Below are 19,718 nucleotides of genomic sequence, written 5' to 3'. Positions count from 1 at the left end.
CATCTGCGCAAGCACGCGTCAGCTCCCAGCCGTACCGTGCTGTGTACGTGAGCGAGGACGGCCATACCCGGACCCTTGCCTCACGCAGTCATTATCAGCCGGGGGGGGGGGGGGGGGGGGTGCCGATATGCCGCGGCTCTCACCATCCTTTTGGGACTCAGGTCCACCATGCCAGACCCCTGGCTGCTGACCTTCTGAGCCTCTCATATGAGCCAGGGCGGCCTCTCCCGGTCTGCGCTGTCGAACCAGACCATACCGCTGACCATCCGCAAGGAGTCAGGTATGGAATCAGCACTCAGCATCGTACAGCGTCCTCTGCAAGCTCGGTGGTTTTCCTCAATTCCTGGCCTCGCATCATACCTGGGGAGGCCCCTGCTGCTAGCCCTGCCACTGTGCCATGCTCTCACCCTGTGCCAGGACGCGCTGGTACGTAATGCGGCGTCCCCCGGGGGGAGTCTCCATAGGTGCCGGCTCCTGCCGTTCTATGCACCGTACGTGAGCCAGGCACACCGTTACCAGGCCTCATGCTCTATTACCAGCTGAGGGTGGAGTTGAATATCAGATCTCCCCCGGCGCTGCTTCCAGCTATGGGGGCCACTGCCGCTCATATGGATGCAGCGCAGGTGGCCACCAGGCCAGGTATCCTCTTGCAAGCTTCTTTCTCTCTACAGGTTCCCTCTAGGAACAGGAAGCCAACTGAGGGAGCAAGGGGGACCACCCCTTTTATCTCTGTAGATTTCTTGTTCCTAGGGGCAGATCCCCTCTATTAGTGGGTGCTGTCATGTCAAAGAGAAAAATTCATTTCTTCCTTTACTAAAACATGATTTTATTTTAATGTTGCGCTTTGTCATGTCTTATTGTACTTTCTTTGGGTAGGAGGAATTGGGGATATGTATTTTTTATTCTCAATAGAAAACATCTGATTAAAAAATAAAAGTGAACAGATCCTGCTAGCTATTCTCTGCAATTTCTAATGCCGTAGTGAGCTCTGGAAGAGCCTATGACTAGCACACCGGCACTGACGACTTTAGCCTAGCAGCAGGATGCTGCCTCGATCAGCACAGTCAGCAGCTCAGACCCCGGGTGGCCCATGCAGCAGACTAACAATAAAACCTTTAATAATGATTTAGAAAAATGATTATAGTGCAAAGTCCTGCACTATAACGGTTGTGCTCTTCAAAGTGGAGATATGCTTTACTGTACTATTGAGATTACATACTGAATGCAATATGAAATGTAGGTTATGCTCCAGAATAACCAAGATTAGGCCTTATGTACAGAAAGAACTACACATCCAGAACAGTTTTAATAACTTTAATACAGAGCAAGCACAGAAGCGTCTTGTGTAGATTGCGAGGACTCCTGTGATCAGTGGTACTTTCTCCAGCGGTCGTGCTCTGTAAAAGAAGCAAGAAAAATATTAGCAAGGCGATTGAAAGTGTTAGAATTAAAGGGAGTGTTCTAGGATTTTGGCTAGGCCATAAAAACCAGATGATAGGGAAAGCCTGCAGTCAGAGCACCACTAATGAAATGACTTAGAGACTCCATCAGGAATTTCCATCCCATCACTTTTTTTCCCCCCCAAGCACAGAACCATAGTGACTCTTCGTGGTATTACAGCTCAGACCACTGTATAGGGCACCGGGGCTATAGTCAGCTGATCTGTAGTGGAGCAGGAAGTGATGACACCACACTGATTGGACAGCCCATCATGAAAGATAATCACTGAAATTCCCTTTAAGGCTGAAATCACACTAGTATTTTATGGGATATGCTAATTATACTCTGCTCCAGCTCTGCTGCGAGCGTGATCCAAATGACAATGCTCTGTGCTCCAATCCTCTAGTGTTCGAGAATCAGAGCATAGGTGCGGAGGAGACAGAAAAAGTAATTTCTCCAATGCCTGTCTTGGCGTACATCAGACTGCACTGGGATGACATCCGACTGCAGTCCTGCGCTTCACACGCACCCATAAACTTGTTAAGGGTGCGAGTGAGCAGAGTCTCCCTACCAATCGCAGCGGGCTGCCATTAATCTCTCATGTTGACTTGGCATGAGAAAATAATTGCAGATGTGACCTGCCACACAGAATAACACTGGTCCAAGTGCTATGCCATGTTTTGTCGAACAGCACTCGGCCGTGTTATACGGTCTTGTGACCCCGGCCTAAGGTATATTTTACACTTTAGGATTGAGTCAAGGCAGCTCAACTCCTGATCGGTATTTACTTGGTAAGGGTTAACGCTCAGTAGAAACAGCCCTTAGCTCACCCAAATCTCAGCACATGTATACAAAAAAAGCACGCCATTCTGTACAGGTTTGCTCAAAGGTATCCGATATCCCATAGACAAAAAACACCAAGTATCAAGATTTTTTTAAAAGACATTTCAGGTTATGGACCCTTCATCAGGTGAGACAACTTCAGAGGATACGCAGGTCTCGGTGAAGGAGTGCAAAATTTTGTATTCTATTAGGTAGACGTGGCAGCAAGGAGCGTCTGTAGGAGTGCTCATGCTCTGTGCCCCCTGGTCTGCCAAACAGGGAATACAACTCTTCGCACTCCTTTGTTAGATGCTCCATATTTTTCTGAAGCGCCTTCCGAGTTGTCAAGAAATCCCATTTATAATCCCAGAAGTGGTGATGGGTTGCTATTATGATTTTCCTCTGATTGTCCCACTCCTGGTTTTGGCCTATAGATACTGATGTAAAATACTGACCAAATACTGACCGTGTGAACGTAGCCTTACTGCTCTACTTGTTTCTAATTTACATGTAAAAACTATACTGAAAATCAGTGACCACATTTTCTAAATGCAGCACCAGGTAAAATTGTATCAAACAGAACCCAGCAAACTCTTAGTTCACAGAGAAATGTTCCTATTCAAACAGCGGCGGTGTGAATCTTTTATCAAGGGTTTTACACAGCTTTTCTGGCCTAAAATTGCTCATTTTTGCACACTTTTTGTAAAATAATTTGGATGTGTAAACTAGGTGAAGTGGAGTAACAAACCGCAGCTCGACTCATCTACTATAATGCCTAGATTTCACGTTCTGGCACAAAGACAACTAAACATGCACTAAATGAACTTTTAAGTCTGGTGTTTTAATGACCAGGCCAATTTTTACAATGCTGACCACTGTCCCTTTAGGAGGCTATAACTCTGGAACGCTTTAACGGATCCTGCTTATTCCTACATTGTTTTCTCGTGACATATTGTACTTCATGTTAGTGGTAAAATTTCTTCGATATGACTTATTTATGAAAAAAAAAAAAATATGGCAAAAAGTTTTGAAAATTTTGCAATTTTGAAAAACTTTAAATTTTTACACCCTTAAATCAGAGATAGATCACACAAATTACTTAATAAATAACATCTCCCATATGTCTACTTTACAACAGCACAATTTTGGAAACAAAATTTTTTTTTGTTAGGAAGTTATAGGGGTTAAAAGTTGACCAGCGATTTCTCATTTTTACAACAACATTTACAAAGCCTTTTTTTTTTTAGGGACCACCTCACATTTGAAGTCACTTTGAGGGGTCAATATGGCAGAAAATACCCAAAAGTAACACCATTCTAAAAACTGCACCCCTCAAGGTGCTCAAAACCAGATTCAAGAAGTTAACCCTTTATGTGCTTCACAGGCACTGAAGCAATGTGGAAGGGAAAAAAAAACTAATATTTAACTTTTTTTTTTTTTAACAAAAAATTTACTTCAGAACCATTTTTTTTTATTTTCACAAGTGTTAAAAGAGAAAATGAACCACAAAATTTGTTGTGCAATTTCTCCTGAATACGCGGATACCCCATATGCGGGGGTAAACCACTGTTTGGGAACACAGCAGAGCTCGGAAGGGAAGGAGCGCCATTTTGGAATGCAGACTTTGGTGGAATGGTCTGTGGGCGTCATGTTGCGTTTGCAGAGCCCCTGATGTGCCTAAACAGTAGAAACCCCCCATAAGTGACCCCATTTTGGAAACTAGACCCTTAAGGAGCTTATCTAGATGTGTGGTGAGCACTTTAAACCACCAAGTGCTTCACAGAAGCTTTTAACGCAGAGCCATGAAAATAAAAAATATTTTTCCCACAAAAATGATTTTTAGCCCCCAATTTTTTATTTTCCCAAGGGTAACAGGAGAAATTAGTCCCCCAAAGTTGTTGTGCAATTTGCCCTGAGTACGCTGATGCCCCATATGTGGGGGAAACTGTTTGGGCACACGGCAGAGCTCAGAAGGGAGCACTGTCACTTTTTGAACGCAAAATTGGCTGGAATCAATGGTGGTACCATGTTGCATTTGGTGACACCCTGATGTGCCTAAACAGTGGAAACCTCTCAATTCTAACTCCAACCCTAACCCCTACACATCCCTAACCCTAAACTCAATCCTAGCTTCAACACACCCCTAACTCTAATCCCAACCCTAACTCCAACACACCCCTAACCTTAATGCCAACCCTAAGGGTATGTTTCCACGCTGCGTGCTGGCAGCACTTTGGATGCAGCGGATACCCGGCTCCACCCAAAGCGCTGCCGACTTTCGTACGCACGGTCATTTCGCATGTGTTCATTTATTTTTATCACTGAGATAAACCCTTTCACAGTGATCAAAATGTACCTGGAATGAATTAATGGAATCTGCCAGGTGCCGGCCGATGTCAGCGGGCGCATTGCACATATGCCCGCCATTTTCTTTACAGGAAGAAGACGGCGAGAGCCGTGGGAGAAGGGCCACCGGGAGGTACAGGGGACGATTTCTCTCCCCCAGATGTGCGATCACATCAGAGGAGAGAGAAATTAAATGCAAAATCACGGCCTTTTTTGATGTTGTGGTCGCCATTATACGGTTAATAACGGAGATCGTAACACCGGGGTCGGTAAGTACTGACCCGAATCATGTTCTCTGGGGTCTTGTCTACCTCCGGGCATCCGAGACCCCGGGGCGCTATTTACTTTTTCCACAGCGCCGTTAATTAACGGCGCTGTGGTTTAAGTACCCTTAGCTAGCACCGTTAAAAGGCGTATCGGCGGTTGTTAAGGGGTTACTTTATCCTTAACCCCTTAAGGACAGGACGATTTTTCAGCTTTGGTTTTTTGAGCTTTGGTTTTTTGCTGCCCTTCTTCCCAGAGCCCTAGCTTTTTTATTTTTCCATCAACATAACAGTATTAGGGTGTTTTTTTTTTTGCAGACTGAGTTGTACTTTTGAATGACATTTTTCATCCATGTTATCATGAAATGCACTGGAAAACAGGTGAAAAAAATCCAATTGTGGCGAAATAGCAAAAAAAAAAAAAAAAGAAAAAGCACAATTCCACAATTGTATACGAGTTTGTTTTTATTTCTTGAGTGGAAACAGGGGTGGGGGAAATTATATCAACTTCTATAATTTTCTTCATATTTTTAAAAACTTTTTTTCCCCTCTATTCCCCGTATTTTTTAGTCTCCTGAAAGGACTTGAACCTGTGGTCACTTTTGCTATATAAAGCAATGCCACATTATTGCCGTATTTATCGGAAACAAAAAAAAAAAAATCACTGTCTCCTATAAACACTGACCACAGGCTAGCTTTCAATGGAGTATCGTCATGACAGTCACAGGGGGTCTTCAGCAAACCCTTTGCTGTCATGATTACACACCGACGCCCTGCGATCACGTCACAGGAGCGTCATAGGTGAAGCTATGCTCCACCCGCGGCTATTAGCAGATGACAGCTGAATTTAACAGTCATCATCTGCTGGCAAAGATGGGGGCTTGTGAGTCCTCATCAGTCAAAGGGCCGGCATATGACACATCCAATGTTGTATGTCCATAAAGGGTTAAATCAGAAAACAGAACAAGATAAGGAATCATTTAAAAGAAAGCTTGTGTCAGTATATTATTGTTACGTGCGTCTTATGGCGCCCTCTGGGTTTCTTTTCAGTCCTTTTTAGAGCTTCCACTTCGCACACAGTTTCGGTGGCCAAAAATGCCCAGTCTCATCAACTAGATGCTCTTGTAGATAAGTGGCAAATTGAAGGATATTGTACAGACCAAACAATAACCCTTCTTTTTACCCAACATGGCACATGAGATGGACTTTCTGGCAGGGCTGTGGAGTCGGAGTCGGAGCTCATTTTGGTGGAGTCGGAATAAAATGGACCGACTCCTAAAATATATAATAAATTGGGTACAGTAATTCAATGCAGGATGTGCTGAATATTTTTTCATAGGAGTTTGGGGAAGTTATGAAATGTCCTATAAATGACTGTTCTATTCCAGATCTAAGGCTACATTCACACACAGCGTTTTTCCTGTGTTTTTTGAGGATACGTTTTTCAGCTGCAAAAGCTGATCATCTTTTTAAAAAACTGCATCACCTGAAAGGTTTTGGAGCTCATAGATAATGTTTTCAATAGCAAAAGGAGATTAGAAATCTGCTCTATCCATTTATCCATATCTGTCTATCCATATCGTATCTGTACCAAAAAGAATGAAAACCGAAGAGTACACCAATATATATTCTGTTCTATCTAAATATCTTGATTATTGGATCATAAAAATGATTAAATGTCTGAGGTTCACATTGTACTACAATAAATTTTTCACTTAAATATAAGCAATATGTGTGGGAGTCGGAGTCGTGGAGTCGGTGTAAGGGAAATTGAGGAGTCGGAGTCGCATGTTTGGCTTACCGACTCCACAGCCCTGCTTTCTGGAAGGAAATCAAAAGAACGCTAGAGGGCGCCAATAAATAGAAATTTGGGTAATCTAATAGTACAAAAGAATTTAAGGGGAATCAAATTGTAGGATCATCCCTCCTAAGCCATCTATATGGACATGCAGGTCATAGGAAGCGGAAAACGACACCTTGACATCTGTGATCTGATGTCCAATTCCAGAGAAATCCATGGTTTTCTCATCGGTACGAATCCACAGGCCTGACACTGATCTACATGAGAATCTGCCTCCAGAGATTATTTTACATGGAGGCATTACCAGTGTGATGTGTAATGGTGGCTCTCTGCTCTCCTGATCACACTGCGGAGTTCAGCTGAGCTGACAGCACTATGACAGGTGTGTACCTCTTAATGAATTTGGTGCATCTTATTGCTGGTACCCTGCATTAATACTGGAGTAGAAAACACAATGAATCGGAGCCATAGTATTCCATACAAAATGGTATTCCTGAATAGCCAGCTGCAACCCAAAAAGTAAGCCGTCACCTGGCTCCACTGAAATATAAGGTTATGGGTCTTGGAAAATGGCGACAAATCAAAATTTCTTTATTACAACTTTCAATTTTTTTTGAAGCCAGTAAAATAGTAAAAAAGAAAACCTACAGGTTTGGAATAGCAGTAGTTGTCCTGCCCTAGAGAATCATACTGCCTGGTCATTTTTACTGCACAATTAATTTAACCCTGCAGAATTGAAACCTAAAAACTATAGCAGAATTGTACACTATCACTTCATTTGGATTTTTTTCCCCCCTTATTTTTCTGTATGCTAAAATGAATGCTGTTTTTCAAAACAACAACCTGTCCTGCAAAAAAGAGAAACAAGCCTATGCAGCCATGTCGATGGAAAAAATAAAAAAACTACGGATCTTTGAAAAACAAAAGTTGACTTTGTCCTTATGAGCTCAAGGCACCCTAAAGGTACTGTCACACTAAGCGATATCGCTAGCGATATCGCTACAACTTGTGACGTTATAGCGATATTGCTAGCGACATCGCTGTGTGATACTTACCTACAACCCGCTCCCCCGCTGGTTATCGCTGATCGCGCGAGAACGTCCAGGACTGTTTCTCGTCGTCAGCTTCCTGCGGAGCCAGGCGGGAGGACGTCAGGATCGCCTAGTGTGACAGGTAAGTAGCGACCCCCGTCCCCAGCGATGCCGCTGATGAGATCTGCCTGTGTGGCAGCTCACTAGCGACCACTTAGCGATGTACCAGCGATCCTGACCGCGTCATATCGCTGGTCGGGATCGCTGGTACATCGCTAAGTGTGACAGTAGCTTAAGAAAGAGAGCATGAAGGGTTGTAATTATCAGAGTTTTATACAGATAAATATGTATAAAAAAAGCTCTTTCATAACTTTACCATATTTCTGATGTGTTTCAGACAGTTCTATGCCTTGTCCAACAGAAGGCTATGGCTTTGTGTAAAAAAACTCAAGGCTTGGCATAATGCAGTATAGATAGATCGATATAATTTTGTATTAATTATGCAATTAATTTGGGGGTAGATTCGAGTACTAGAACAAAATAAGCCATCTTATGAGTGGTGGAAACTAGACCGTGTAAAGACGTGCCAGATTTATCACACAGCATGAACACCCAGGTAGATTTGGTGCCTTTTGGGATGGTCTACATTTGCACTAAGGATTACACAGTAATGTATAAGTCACTTACTAATGTGATCGTATTCCCAGGTGTAGCTCAGCACTACATACGCAGCCAGCACCATGGCTATTCCTCCGATTCCTCCCTTCTTCACGTTGATGTACTTGTTATAATATCGGTCATGACCTACAGAATAAAGAAAGACTTTAGTGAAACTTATACTAATTTGCAACAGCTTTTCTTTGTAGTCTCTAGTATAGTTGTTCTTGAAACTCCATACAGCATCTTTTATACTTGTACTCATCAAACGTGACATTTTTTTACTCAGCTTCATTTTATAGGGATTGTCCAATATAGAAAAAAATATTATTTTTTTTTTTACAAGCAGGGATGCAGCCTGCAGCAGCCCAGGAAGCGATGACTGCCTGAAGTCAGAAGGCCACTGCAGTGGTCATGTGACTATAAGGCTGCGTTCACAGGTTGCGTTTTTTTCGCGATTTAGAGGCGGTTTTTAACGCGCGATTTTGCCGTGAAAACGCAAAAAAACAGCAAAAGTCTTAGTTACTCACCGGTTAACGGTATTTTTCGGAGTCCATGACAGCACCACCTGAGAGAGGGGATCCGCCCTTTAGGAACAGGAAACCTACAGATACAAAAAGGGCGGCACCTCTCCCACGCATCAGTTGGATTACAGAGCACAGAGGACCACCATGGTTAATAACATAACTTATCCATAATACTATACACAATTTAAATTACCCGTGTACGTATAAGAGGAAGAAGTGCACACCCAAATTAAACTAAAGGGAGGGAATATACGGGTGCTGTCATGGACTCCGAAAAATACCGTTAACCGGTGAGTAACTAAGACTTTATTCGGTCGTCCATGACAGCACCACCTGAGAGAATTACAGAGAGTAATAACTACTTTAGGGAGGGACTACAGCCTGCAGCACCCTTATCCCAAAAGAGAGGTCAGTGGAAGCACCCAAGTCTAGCCTATAATGACTATAAAAGGTGTTCGGAGAGGACCAAGTAGCCGCCTTACATATCTGGTCGATGGGGACTTCTGATCTCTCGGCCCACGAGGTCGCCATGGCTCTGGTGGAATGTGCCCTCAGCTTCCCGGGTGGCGACCTGCCTTTTGAGGTGTATGCTAAGGCAATCGCTTCTCTAATCCACCTGGCTAGTGTATTCTTTGATACTCTATAACCTTTCCTAGGGCCTTGGTGGGAAATAAACAGGGCATCATCTTTCTTCCAAGGATCGGTAGCTGCCACATATTCTATAAGGCACCTCCTAACATCCAGGGTATGTAGTTTCTCTTCCTTCTTATTAGCCGGATTAGGGAGGAAGGATGGAAGGACTACTTCCTGAGTCCTATGAAAGTTAGAAACCACTTTAGGTAAATACGCTGGATCAGGTGTGAGTATTACCCTATTATTAATCTGCATATAAGGGGGCCGCCTAGATAATGCCTGAATGTCGCTAACTCTGCGAGCTGAGGTTAGAGCTACCAGGAAAGCTACTTTGAGGGACAGGATTTTAATGGAAGCTGATGAAATAGGTTCGAATGGAGCTTCCGTCATGGCCTTGAGGACTAGATTCAAGTCCCATGGCATGAATCTATCCTTCACTACCGGCCTGGATCTTCCTGCTGCTTTAATGAATCTACTGATCCAGTAATTACCCGCGATGTTGCAGCTAAAGAGGGCCCCTAAGGCTGCTACTTGTACTTTAAGGGTACTGGTGGAAAGCCCCATGTCCAGACCTTTCTGAAGAAATTCTAAGATCTGATTTGTAGGTGTTGAACCCCCAGCGACTATTCCCGAGCCCTGAAGGAATTTCTTCCAAATTCTAACATAGATTTTGGTAGTAATGGCCTTTCTACTTTTAAACAGGGTATTAAGTCTGGGGAGAAGCCTTTATCTTTTAAGAGTGCCCGCTCAAACTCCACGCCGTCAGATGTAGGCCAGCCACCTGAGGATGGAAGACTGGGCCCTGGGATAGGAGATCCGGGATGTCCGGAAGAACCCAAGGATCGGACACTGACATGGTCCTGAGGCAAGAAAACCAAGCCCTCCTGGGCCAAAATGGGGCGATGACTATAACCCTTGCTCTGTCTTTCCTGATCTCTCTCAACACCAAGGGTAGTAGCGATAGGGGAGGGAAGGCGTATGCTAGCCTGAAGTCCCACTTTATCAGAAAGGCATCTACCGCCAGGGGGTTCTCTCTGGGATTTAGGGAGCAGAATAGTCTCAACTTTCTCTTTTCTTTGGTGGCGAAGAGGTCTACCTCTGGCTGTCCCCACCTTTGCACAATCAGGTGGAAGATCGAGATGTTTAGGGACCATTCTCCTTGCCTTAGCAGATTGCGGCTTAAGAAATCTGCCATAATGTTTTCTTTCCCTTTTATGTGTAACGCTGTCAAAGATAGAAAATGCTGCTCTGCTAGTTGGAACAACCGTTCTGCCACAATCATCAGGGGTTTGGAACGAGTCCCGCCTTGGTGGTTGATATAAGCCACGGTGACCTGATTGTCGGAGAGCACTCGCACATGATGGCCCTGCAGATACACAAGTAGCTTCTTAGCTGCCTGTTCTACTGCTGTCAATTCTTTCAAATTAGATGACATTTATCTGGTGCTGGTCCCATAGGCCCTGGACCACGACCTCACCCATATGAGCCCCCCAGCCGGAAGGGCTAGCATCCGTAGTGACTATGCAGGATATGTCGAATTCCCAGGGAACTCCTCTGGATAAATTATCCTTGTCCAGCCACCACTCTAGGGACTCCCTTGTGTTTCGGGACAAGGTTAGCTGGCCCTCTAAGTAACCCTCAAGGATTCTTTGATGCCTTAAGACCTCGCCCTGCAGTTTTCTTGTATGAAACTGTGCCCACTGGACTGCCGGGATACAGGACGAGAGGGAACCCAGAAGGGACATGGCTTTCCTGAGGGACATGGTGGGGTTATTGCAAGCGTTCAGGACCTGATAGTGTAAGCGAACAAGCTTCTCCGGAGGCAGACGGCATTCCTGTTTCTCAGAATCTAGAATCAGGCCTAAAAACTGCTGGATTTTCATCGGCTGTAACCGAGATTTTTTGATATTCAGCAGCCATCCTAACCGCTCCAGGGCAGACATTGCCCTCTGTAGCTGTTCCGTACAATGTTTTGCAGTTTTTCCTATAATCAGGAAGTCATCTAAGTAGGGTACTACCAGAATGTCAGATTCACGTAGATGGGCCATAACTTCCGCTACTACTTTGGTAAATACCCGGGGAGCGACTGCCACCCCAAAGGGGTGGCCGCATATTGGAAATGTTCAACTGACCCATTTAACTGAACCGCCACTCTGAGGAAGCGCTGATGAGCTGCATGAATGGGTATATGGTAGTAAGCATCTTTTAAATCCAACACCACCATAAAGCAGTTTGAAACAACAAATTTATTGTTGAATTAATTGTTTCCATTTTAAACGGGCATATAACCAAGAATTCATTGAGGGACTTAAGATTAATTATAGTCCTAAAGGAACTGTCTGGCTTGCGGACCAGGAACAGAGGGGAGTAGAAACCTTTCCCCCTTTCTCCTTCCGGAAGCACAGTTAGGACCTTCTTAAGGCAAAGATCATGAACCTCGGCCTCCAGGGCAGCTTGTTCTGATGTGGAGGACCTGATTGGGGTGACCCTAAATCGATCATGGGGAACCCGGGTGAATTCCAGTTGTAGACCCGTAGCTATCACCCCTCGTATCCAATTACTATCCGAAATCATGGACCAGGCTGGGTAGAAGGCAGCTAGTCTCCCCCCTACCAGGCCTCTAGTCATTGGGGCGGCTTTTTAGTGTCCCGTGCTGGACCTTCCTGGCGCCCCCCTCCTCCGAACATGAAACCTGTACCTCTCCTTTTGTCATCCCATCTGCCCTGATCTCTGTACGACCTTCTACGGAAATATCCTTTCCTGGTAAAGGGGCGTCTATAAGAAGGATTCGGGAGGCTCGGAAACTTCTTTTTATCATCCCCGGCTTTCTCTAACAGTTCATCCAGGGCAGAGCCAAATAGATATTCCCCCTCGCAAGGAATGGAGCAGAGTCGTGACCTGGCCTGGATATCCCCTGGCCAGCATTTTAACCAGAGGGCCCTTCGAGCTGCGTTAGATAACCCTGCGGATCTAGCCGCCATCCTTGCAGAGTCTGCTGAGGCATCAGCCAGGAAAGCAGCGGCACTCTGGATGATTGGTAGAGTTTTCCGAATGGATGCTCTTGAGGCTCCGTCTCTCAGATAGGAATCCAGTTGATCTAGCCAGACCATCATGGATCTGGCTGTACAAGTGGCAGCTATCGCTGGTCTTAGGGCGCCTGCTGACATCTCCCATGTTCCCTTTAGAAAGGAATCCGCTTTTTTATCCAGCGGGTCTTTTAGGGAAGCCATGTCATCGAAAGGAATGGAAGATTTTCTGGAGGCTTTTGCTACTGCCGCGTCCAGCTTAGGGGCCTTATCCCATCTCTTCACCACTGGGTCATCAAATGGGTACCTTCGTTTGAAGGACGGTGGCAAGGAGCCTCTTTTTTCGGGTTTTTTCCACTCCCTATCTATTAAGCTCTGGACCTTATCATTTAAAGGGAAGGCCCTGCGCTTCCTGGGATCTAGACCTCCGAACATCACGTCTTGTGCCGAAAGTTCTGGTTTTGAGTCTGTTACTCCCATGGTGGACCTTATTGTTTTAACTAGTTTGTCCATCTGGTCTAACGGGAAACAGAAAAGGCTCGAATCTTCATCCGAAGAAGACGAAGTGGAGGCCGGGGAATCCGAGGAGTCATTGTTCCTAGGAGCAACCGAGGACTCCGAACCTGAGAAGCTAACTTCTCTCCCCCTAGAAGAATCCCTTTTTGACAGGGCTTTCATTTCTGTCCTGATTATTTCTCTCAGGCTTGTGGTGAAAATCCGGCGTTTCTTCCGCTACCTGTAAGGACGAGGGAGAATGTAAGGGCCTGTCAATCTATCCCTGGCCCTCGTTCCCTTCCAACCCCTACCGTTTGTCACACACATGGCTGACAATCTTTTGGGGTGGCCGTCTGGCAAGGGGCAACTACAGAGGGCACATTCCCTGCTTCTGTTTTCCCGTAGCTTTCCTCCCCTGCGAAAAATACATAAGGGAACACTGCATCAGGGTACATTCACGAAGATCTCTTACCCATGCAGCTGAGGCAGGTACCGGATCACGGAGGGAGGCAGGAGGGTCCTTTAGCCTGGAGGAACTTCCGCGGCTCTGTTCACTTGATCGTTTTTTCTTCTGCTGGCAACTCGCATGAGGCTTCGCCACGGCCTCCTTCTGTGGCCGCTCCTGTATCTCGTCCTGCTGCTCTATGGGGGCTTCTGTCGTATCCATCGCTGGGCCTTCAGAAGCACCCCCGCAGCGTTGCGTCCTGCCTTTTAAGGCCTCCCTCCCGGGTTAGCAGGGTTCTGGCACGGCACCTCCCCAGCATCCGTGACCCCCCCGCATGCTCCGCCTCCCCCCCAGCCACAGGTACAGCGCGTCCCCCCGGACAGCCGCGCACCCGCGGCGCACAGTGGAAAGCTGGCTGGTACCCGACTTCCGGTTTCGGCGTCCCCGGCCCCGCCCCTTCCGCCGTGTCACTTCCGCCGTGCGTCAGAGACCGCGCGGAACGGAGCCGGCAGGGCGCCCCCGGCTCCGGTGTGCCCGCCGCCCCCACATGCGCCCGCCTGCGCCCGCCGAACGGGCGCGACCGCCGACCCGGACGCGGGAGGATGACCGGACCCCGGGGGGAGACTCAGGAGGGGCATACGTACCTGGTGCCCGCACTTTGGAGACGGCTGTCCACCGGACCCTATGCTCCACCTGCTCCAACCACAGCTGTGGCGACCTACCCGGCCCCACCGTGGTGCTTCCAGGGACCCCGAACTGGACCGAGGTAGGAGATCCCCCCGCTACCTGAGTCGGTCAGCCGGCCTGGGAATCCCTCGTCGACTCCATGACGGACGATCTGTAGGGAGTCCTGTCCTCTAGGAACAGGAAACCAACTGATGCGTGGGAGAGGTGCCGCCCTTTTTGTATCTGTAGGTTTCCTGTTCCTAAAGGGCGGATCCCCTCTCTCAGGTGGTGCTGTCATGGACGACCGAATAAACATGCAATCCTATGGGATTCCGCAATGCTGTGCATTTTCCCGCGGCGGAATCGCATCGCGGAAAAATATGCAGCATGCTCATTTTGCGGAATTGCGGCGATTCCACCCACATAGGAATGCATTGTTCTGCTTACTTTCCGCATGTGGCTGTGCCCATCATGCAAAAAGTAAGCGGAACATTTGCGGATGGTACCCACGGTCCAGAGGAGAGGAGACTGTCCTCCGGGCTCTGGGTACCATATCCCTGTAAAAAAATAGAATTAAAAAAAAAATAAAAAAAAAATTGGGTTATATTCACCTTCCGGCGTCCCGCGCAGCCTTACCGATGCTCCCACCAACTCCCGTTCCCAGTAATGCCTTGCGGCAAGGACCTGTGATGACGTAGCGGTCTCGCAAGGCATTACTGGGAACGGGAGCATCGCGATGATCGGGAACGCTGTGCGAACATCGGAAGGTGAGAAAAACACGATTTTATTTTTTTAAATTATTTTTAACATTAGATCTTTTTACTACTGATGCCGCATAGGCAGCCTCAATAGTAAAACGTTGGTCACACTCGTCAAACACTGTCTGACAAGTGTGACCAACCTGTCAATCAGTTCTCCAAGCGATGCTCCAGATCACTTGGAAAACGCTTGCATTCTGCAAGCTAATTACACTTGCAAATGGCTAGTTTTTATGCGGGAAAATCGCGGGAATTTAAAATGCGGTTTTCCCACGGAATGGAATTCCGGAATTCCCGCGGTAACTTCTGCAGGAGTACCGCAATGTGTGCACATAGCCTAAAGGCGCAGTCAAACAGCCGTATGAATCGGCCCGAGATCGGAGCACAGTGCATGGGCTGCCTGGCGGATCTCCCAAACAGAGCCCGACAGCTGCATGAAGCCATCACGCTCAGGTCAGGAGAGCCGCTGGCCAGGCCATGCACTGCGCTCCGATCTCCAGCCAATTCATACAGCCGTCTAACTGAGCCCTAAGAGCGTGTAACCAGGTGATTCCATGATCTTCTAATCATCCGACCACTGAAACCAGTCACAGGCTGCAGCTGTCCCAGTAACTTCCATAAGGAGCATGAGGGATCTCCTCTCATTTTACACAGATGACCCATCCTTAGTCTTCATTATAAAGACTGACAAGTCTGATACCTGTTGCCCCACTAATCAGCTGCAGATGGATGCAAACATAGTACAGACTTGAGCGCAGCAGCGCCGAACACTTTAGTGGCTGATGCCAGGTACTGCAGCTATTCACACAATGTTGTCTCTGACACGCTGGGGTGTTTTGGAGAAAAAAAATCCATGGCTGTCAATTTGATACACATTGCTTGTGGTGTGGGCAGCATGAATCGGGTGGCGTCCCTCTATTTACAATATCAAAAAAGGGGGATTGAGGATCATACAAAATTACCAATAAGATAGGGGGATAGATTGCAGCAGTCAGGTGCCTGATGGACAAGCCATCCAGGCAGGTAGGGGGCGCAACAGATATGCAGTTCCCAGAGTGTGACTTCCATGTAGCAAACATTTATGTTCCAGTCTTTGGAAATGCTGGAAATACCCCACAGATTGGTCCCCAAGGGATCAGGAGACCAAGGAGCGAAAAGGCAACTGAACATTCAAGGTTACTCTCCAAAGAGACAAATGGGAGGTTGAGGTCTCTGCAACCCCGATTCTCACCTCTGCGGACGGACGCAAATATCCCATTTGGAGTGAAGTTACAGGTGGAGATCCAGGTGGGCAGCTGCCCGAGCTTCACATCCAGGAGACGCTTCTCCGCCAGGGGAACTGCAACAAAATGGGTTAAAGGTGTTTAGTGACATTATAGCGAGAATATATATATAAAGGCCAGGGGAATATAATGGAGACCCCCAGCCAAAAGCGAATGGTCACAGCCCAGACCCTCTTAAAGGTCATGTGATGCACAGGTGACCCCCGATGGGCAGCCCCCCACACGCAGCTCCTGTACATCCATACAGCGGTGACCCCCCAATGGGCAGCCCCCCACACGCAGCTCCTGTTCATCCATACAGGGGTGACCCCCCCCCATGGGCAGCCCCCCACACACAGCTCCTTTTCATCCATACAGGGGTGACCCCCCCCCCCATGGGCAGCCCCCCCCACACAGCTCCTATTCATCCATACAGGGGTGACCCCCCCCCCCCATGGGCAGCCCCCCCCCACACAGCTCCTGTTCATCCATACAGGGGTGAGCCCCCCCATGGGCAGCCCCCCACACGCAGCTCCTGTACATCCATACAGGGGTGACCCCCCCCCATGGGCAGCCCCCCACACGCAGCTCCTGTACATCCATACAGGGGTGACCCCCCCCCCATGGGCAGCCCCCCACACGCAGCTCCTGTACATCCATACAGGGGTGACCCCCCCCATGGGCAGCCCCCCACACACAGCTCCTGTACATCCATACAGGGGTGACCCCCCCCATGGGCAGCCCCCCACACACAGCTCCTGTACATCCATACAGGGGTGACCCCCCCCCATGGGCAGCCCCCCACACACAGCTCCTGTACATCCATACAGGGGTGACCCCCCCCCCATGGGCAGCCCCCCCACACACAGCTCCTGTACATCCATACAGGGGTGACCCCCCCCCATGGGCAGCCCCCCACACACAGCTCCTGTACATCCATACAGGGGTGACCCCCCCCCCATGGGCAGCCCCCCCACACACAGCTCCTGTACATCCATACAGGGGTGACCCCCCCCCCCATGGGCAGCCCCCCACACACAGCTCCTGTACATCCATACAGGGGTGACCCCCCCCATGGGCAGCCCCCCACACACAGCTCCTGTACATCCATACAGGGGTGACCCCCCCCCCATGGGCAGCCCCCCCACACACAGCTCCTGTACATCCATACAGGGGTGACCCCCCCCCATGGGCAGCCCCCCACACACAGCTCCTGTACATCCATACAGGGGTGACCCCCCCCATGGGCAGCCCCCCACACGCAGCTCCTGTACATCCATACACACAGCTGGGGGCTGACACCAGTGAGGCCTCTGCTGTAATGAGCAGAGCCCCACACAGGAGATGCCACAATGCTGCCCCTGCAGTGGAGGACAAGGTGACCCCGCGCTATGGCCGCTCCTGCCTGCTGCAGCATAACCCGGAGTCCCAGAAAGCCGCCGCTGCCATCGCCACGTTATACGCTGCAGGAGCGGGCCTCGGGGTGTGCGGCATTACTGTGTGCGGGTTATGGGAGCTCTGACCCTCCCCGGCCTCCGTTACTGTCAGCCTGCAGCCACCGAACCCCACCATGATTTACACAGCCGGGCAGTGCGGCACTGGCGTCCACGGAGGGTTCCAGGACACAGACACGCCGCGCTCGCTTACCCAGCTTGTCCGCCATTTTGTCCTCCGGAATGACACTGACGCTCAGGAAAGGAAAGAAAACTTCACCGCTCAATGACTGCCGGAGAGGGGCGGGACCGGAAGCTCACCGTGACGTCACTTCTTTAGATGGCATTAAAGCCGCCATATTGCAGGTGGTAACGGAAGTCTTCACATAGCACATAATGTAATTCCGTCTATCACGTGCGCTCATATACAGCTGTCATACACACATACTAGCGCAGATATATACACATGTACATATATACAGTACAGACCAAACGTTTGGACACACCTCATTCAAAGAGTTTTCTTTATTTTCATGACTATGAAAATTGTAGATTCACTCTGAAGGCATCAAAACTATGAATTAACACGTGTGGAATTATATAATTAAGAAAAAAGTGTGAAACAACTGAAAATATGTCTTATATTCTAGGTTCTTCAAAGTAGCCACCTTTTGCTTTGATTACTGCTTTGCACACTCTTGGCATTCTCTTGATGAGCTTCAAGAGGTAGTCACCGGAAATGGTTTTCACTTCACAGGTGTGCCCTGTAAGGTTTAATAAGTGGGATTTCTTGCCTTATAAATGGGGTTGGGACCATCAGTTGTGTTGTACAGAAGTGTGGTGGATACACAGGTGATAGTCCTACTGAATAGACTGTTAGAATTTGTATTATGGCAAGAAAAAAAGCAGCTGAGTAAAGAAAAACGAGTGGCCATCATTACTTTAAGAAATGAAGGTCAGTCAGTCCAAAAAATTGGGAAAACTTTGAAAGTGTCCCCAAGTGCAGTGGCAAAAACCATCAAGCACTACAAAGAAACTGGCTCACATGAGGACCGCCCCAGGAAAGGAAGACCAAGAGTCACCTCTGCTGCGGAGGATAAGTTCATCCAAGTCACCAGCCTCAGAAATCGCAGGTTAACAGCAGCTCAGATTAGAGACCAGGCCAATGCCACACAGAGTTCTAGCAGCAGACACATCTCTACAACAACTGTTAAGAGGAGACTTTGTGCAGCAGGCCTTCATGGTAAAATAGCTGCTAGGAAACCACTGCTGAGGACAGGCAACAAGCAGAAGAGACTTGTTTGGGCTAAAGAACACAAGGAATGGACATTAGACCAGTGGAAATCTGTGCTTTGGTCTGATGAGTCCAAATTTGAGATCTTTGGTTACAACCACCGTGTCTTTGTGTGACGAAGAAAAGGTGAACGGATGGACTCTACATGCCTGGTTCCCACCATGAAGCATGGAGGAGGTGTGATGGTGTGGGGGTGCTTTGCTGGTGACACTGTTGGGGATTTATTCAAAACTGAAGGCATACTGAACCAGCATGGCTACCACAGCATCTTGCAGCGGCATGCTTTTCCATCCGGTTTGCGTTTAGTTGGACCATCATTTATTTTTCCACAGGACAATGACCCCCAAACACACCTCCAGGCTGTGTAAGGGCTATTTGACCAAGAAGGAGAGTGATGGGGTGCTACGCCAGATGACCTGGCCCCTATCGAGATGGTTTGGGGTGAGCTGGACCGCAGAGTGAAGGCAAAAGGGCCAACAAGTGCTAAGCATCTCTGGGAACTCCTTCAAGACTGTTGGAAGACCATTTCTAGTGACTACCTCTTGAAGCTCATCAAGAGAATGCCAAGTGTGTGCAAAGCAGTAATCAAAGCAAAAGGTGGCTTCTTTGAAGAACTTAGAATATAAGACATATTTTCAGTTGTTTCACACTTTTTTGTTAATTATATAATTCCACGTGTTAATTCATAGTTTTGATGCCTTCAGAGCAGTGGCGGATTATAATGAGGTCAATCTGGGCGGTAGCCCAGGACCCAGTGGTGTGGGGGGGCCCACCAGCCCAAGGAAAATTGCCCCATTATAATCCTCCACCATAGCACCA

The 19,718-nt window shown here is 47.9% G+C and overlaps 1 protein-coding gene across 1 annotated transcript; it reads right to left on the bottom strand.

Moving 5' to 3' along the window:
• Positions 1-1,298: 1,298 nt before the first annotated feature.
• On the bottom strand, positions 1,299-17,974 carry ATP5MF (ATP synthase membrane subunit f). The gene is made up of 4 exons (XM_073546687.1): positions 17,820-17,974; positions 16,142-16,249; positions 8,391-8,507; positions 1,299-1,397 (listed from the first exon to the last, which is right to left on the bottom strand). The coding sequence occupies exons 1-4, from the start codon at positions 17,833-17,835 to the stop codon at positions 1,369-1,371; spliced, it is 270 nt and encodes an 89-aa protein (XP_073402788.1). The 5' UTR covers positions 17,836-17,974; the 3' UTR covers positions 1,299-1,368.
• Between the last annotated feature and the right edge of the window lie 1,744 nt (positions 17,975-19,718).

Source organism: Dendrobates tinctorius, unplaced genomic scaffold (genome assembly GCF_039654945.1).
Source record: "Dendrobates tinctorius isolate UK_male_01 unplaced genomic scaffold, ASM3965494v1 ptg000150l, whole genome shotgun sequence".
Taxonomy (NCBI): domain Eukaryota; kingdom Metazoa; phylum Chordata; class Amphibia; order Anura; family Dendrobatidae; genus Dendrobates; species Dendrobates tinctorius.
Note: the sequence above shows the minus strand (reverse complement) of the source record. Positions and strands in the feature narration are given on the sequence as shown.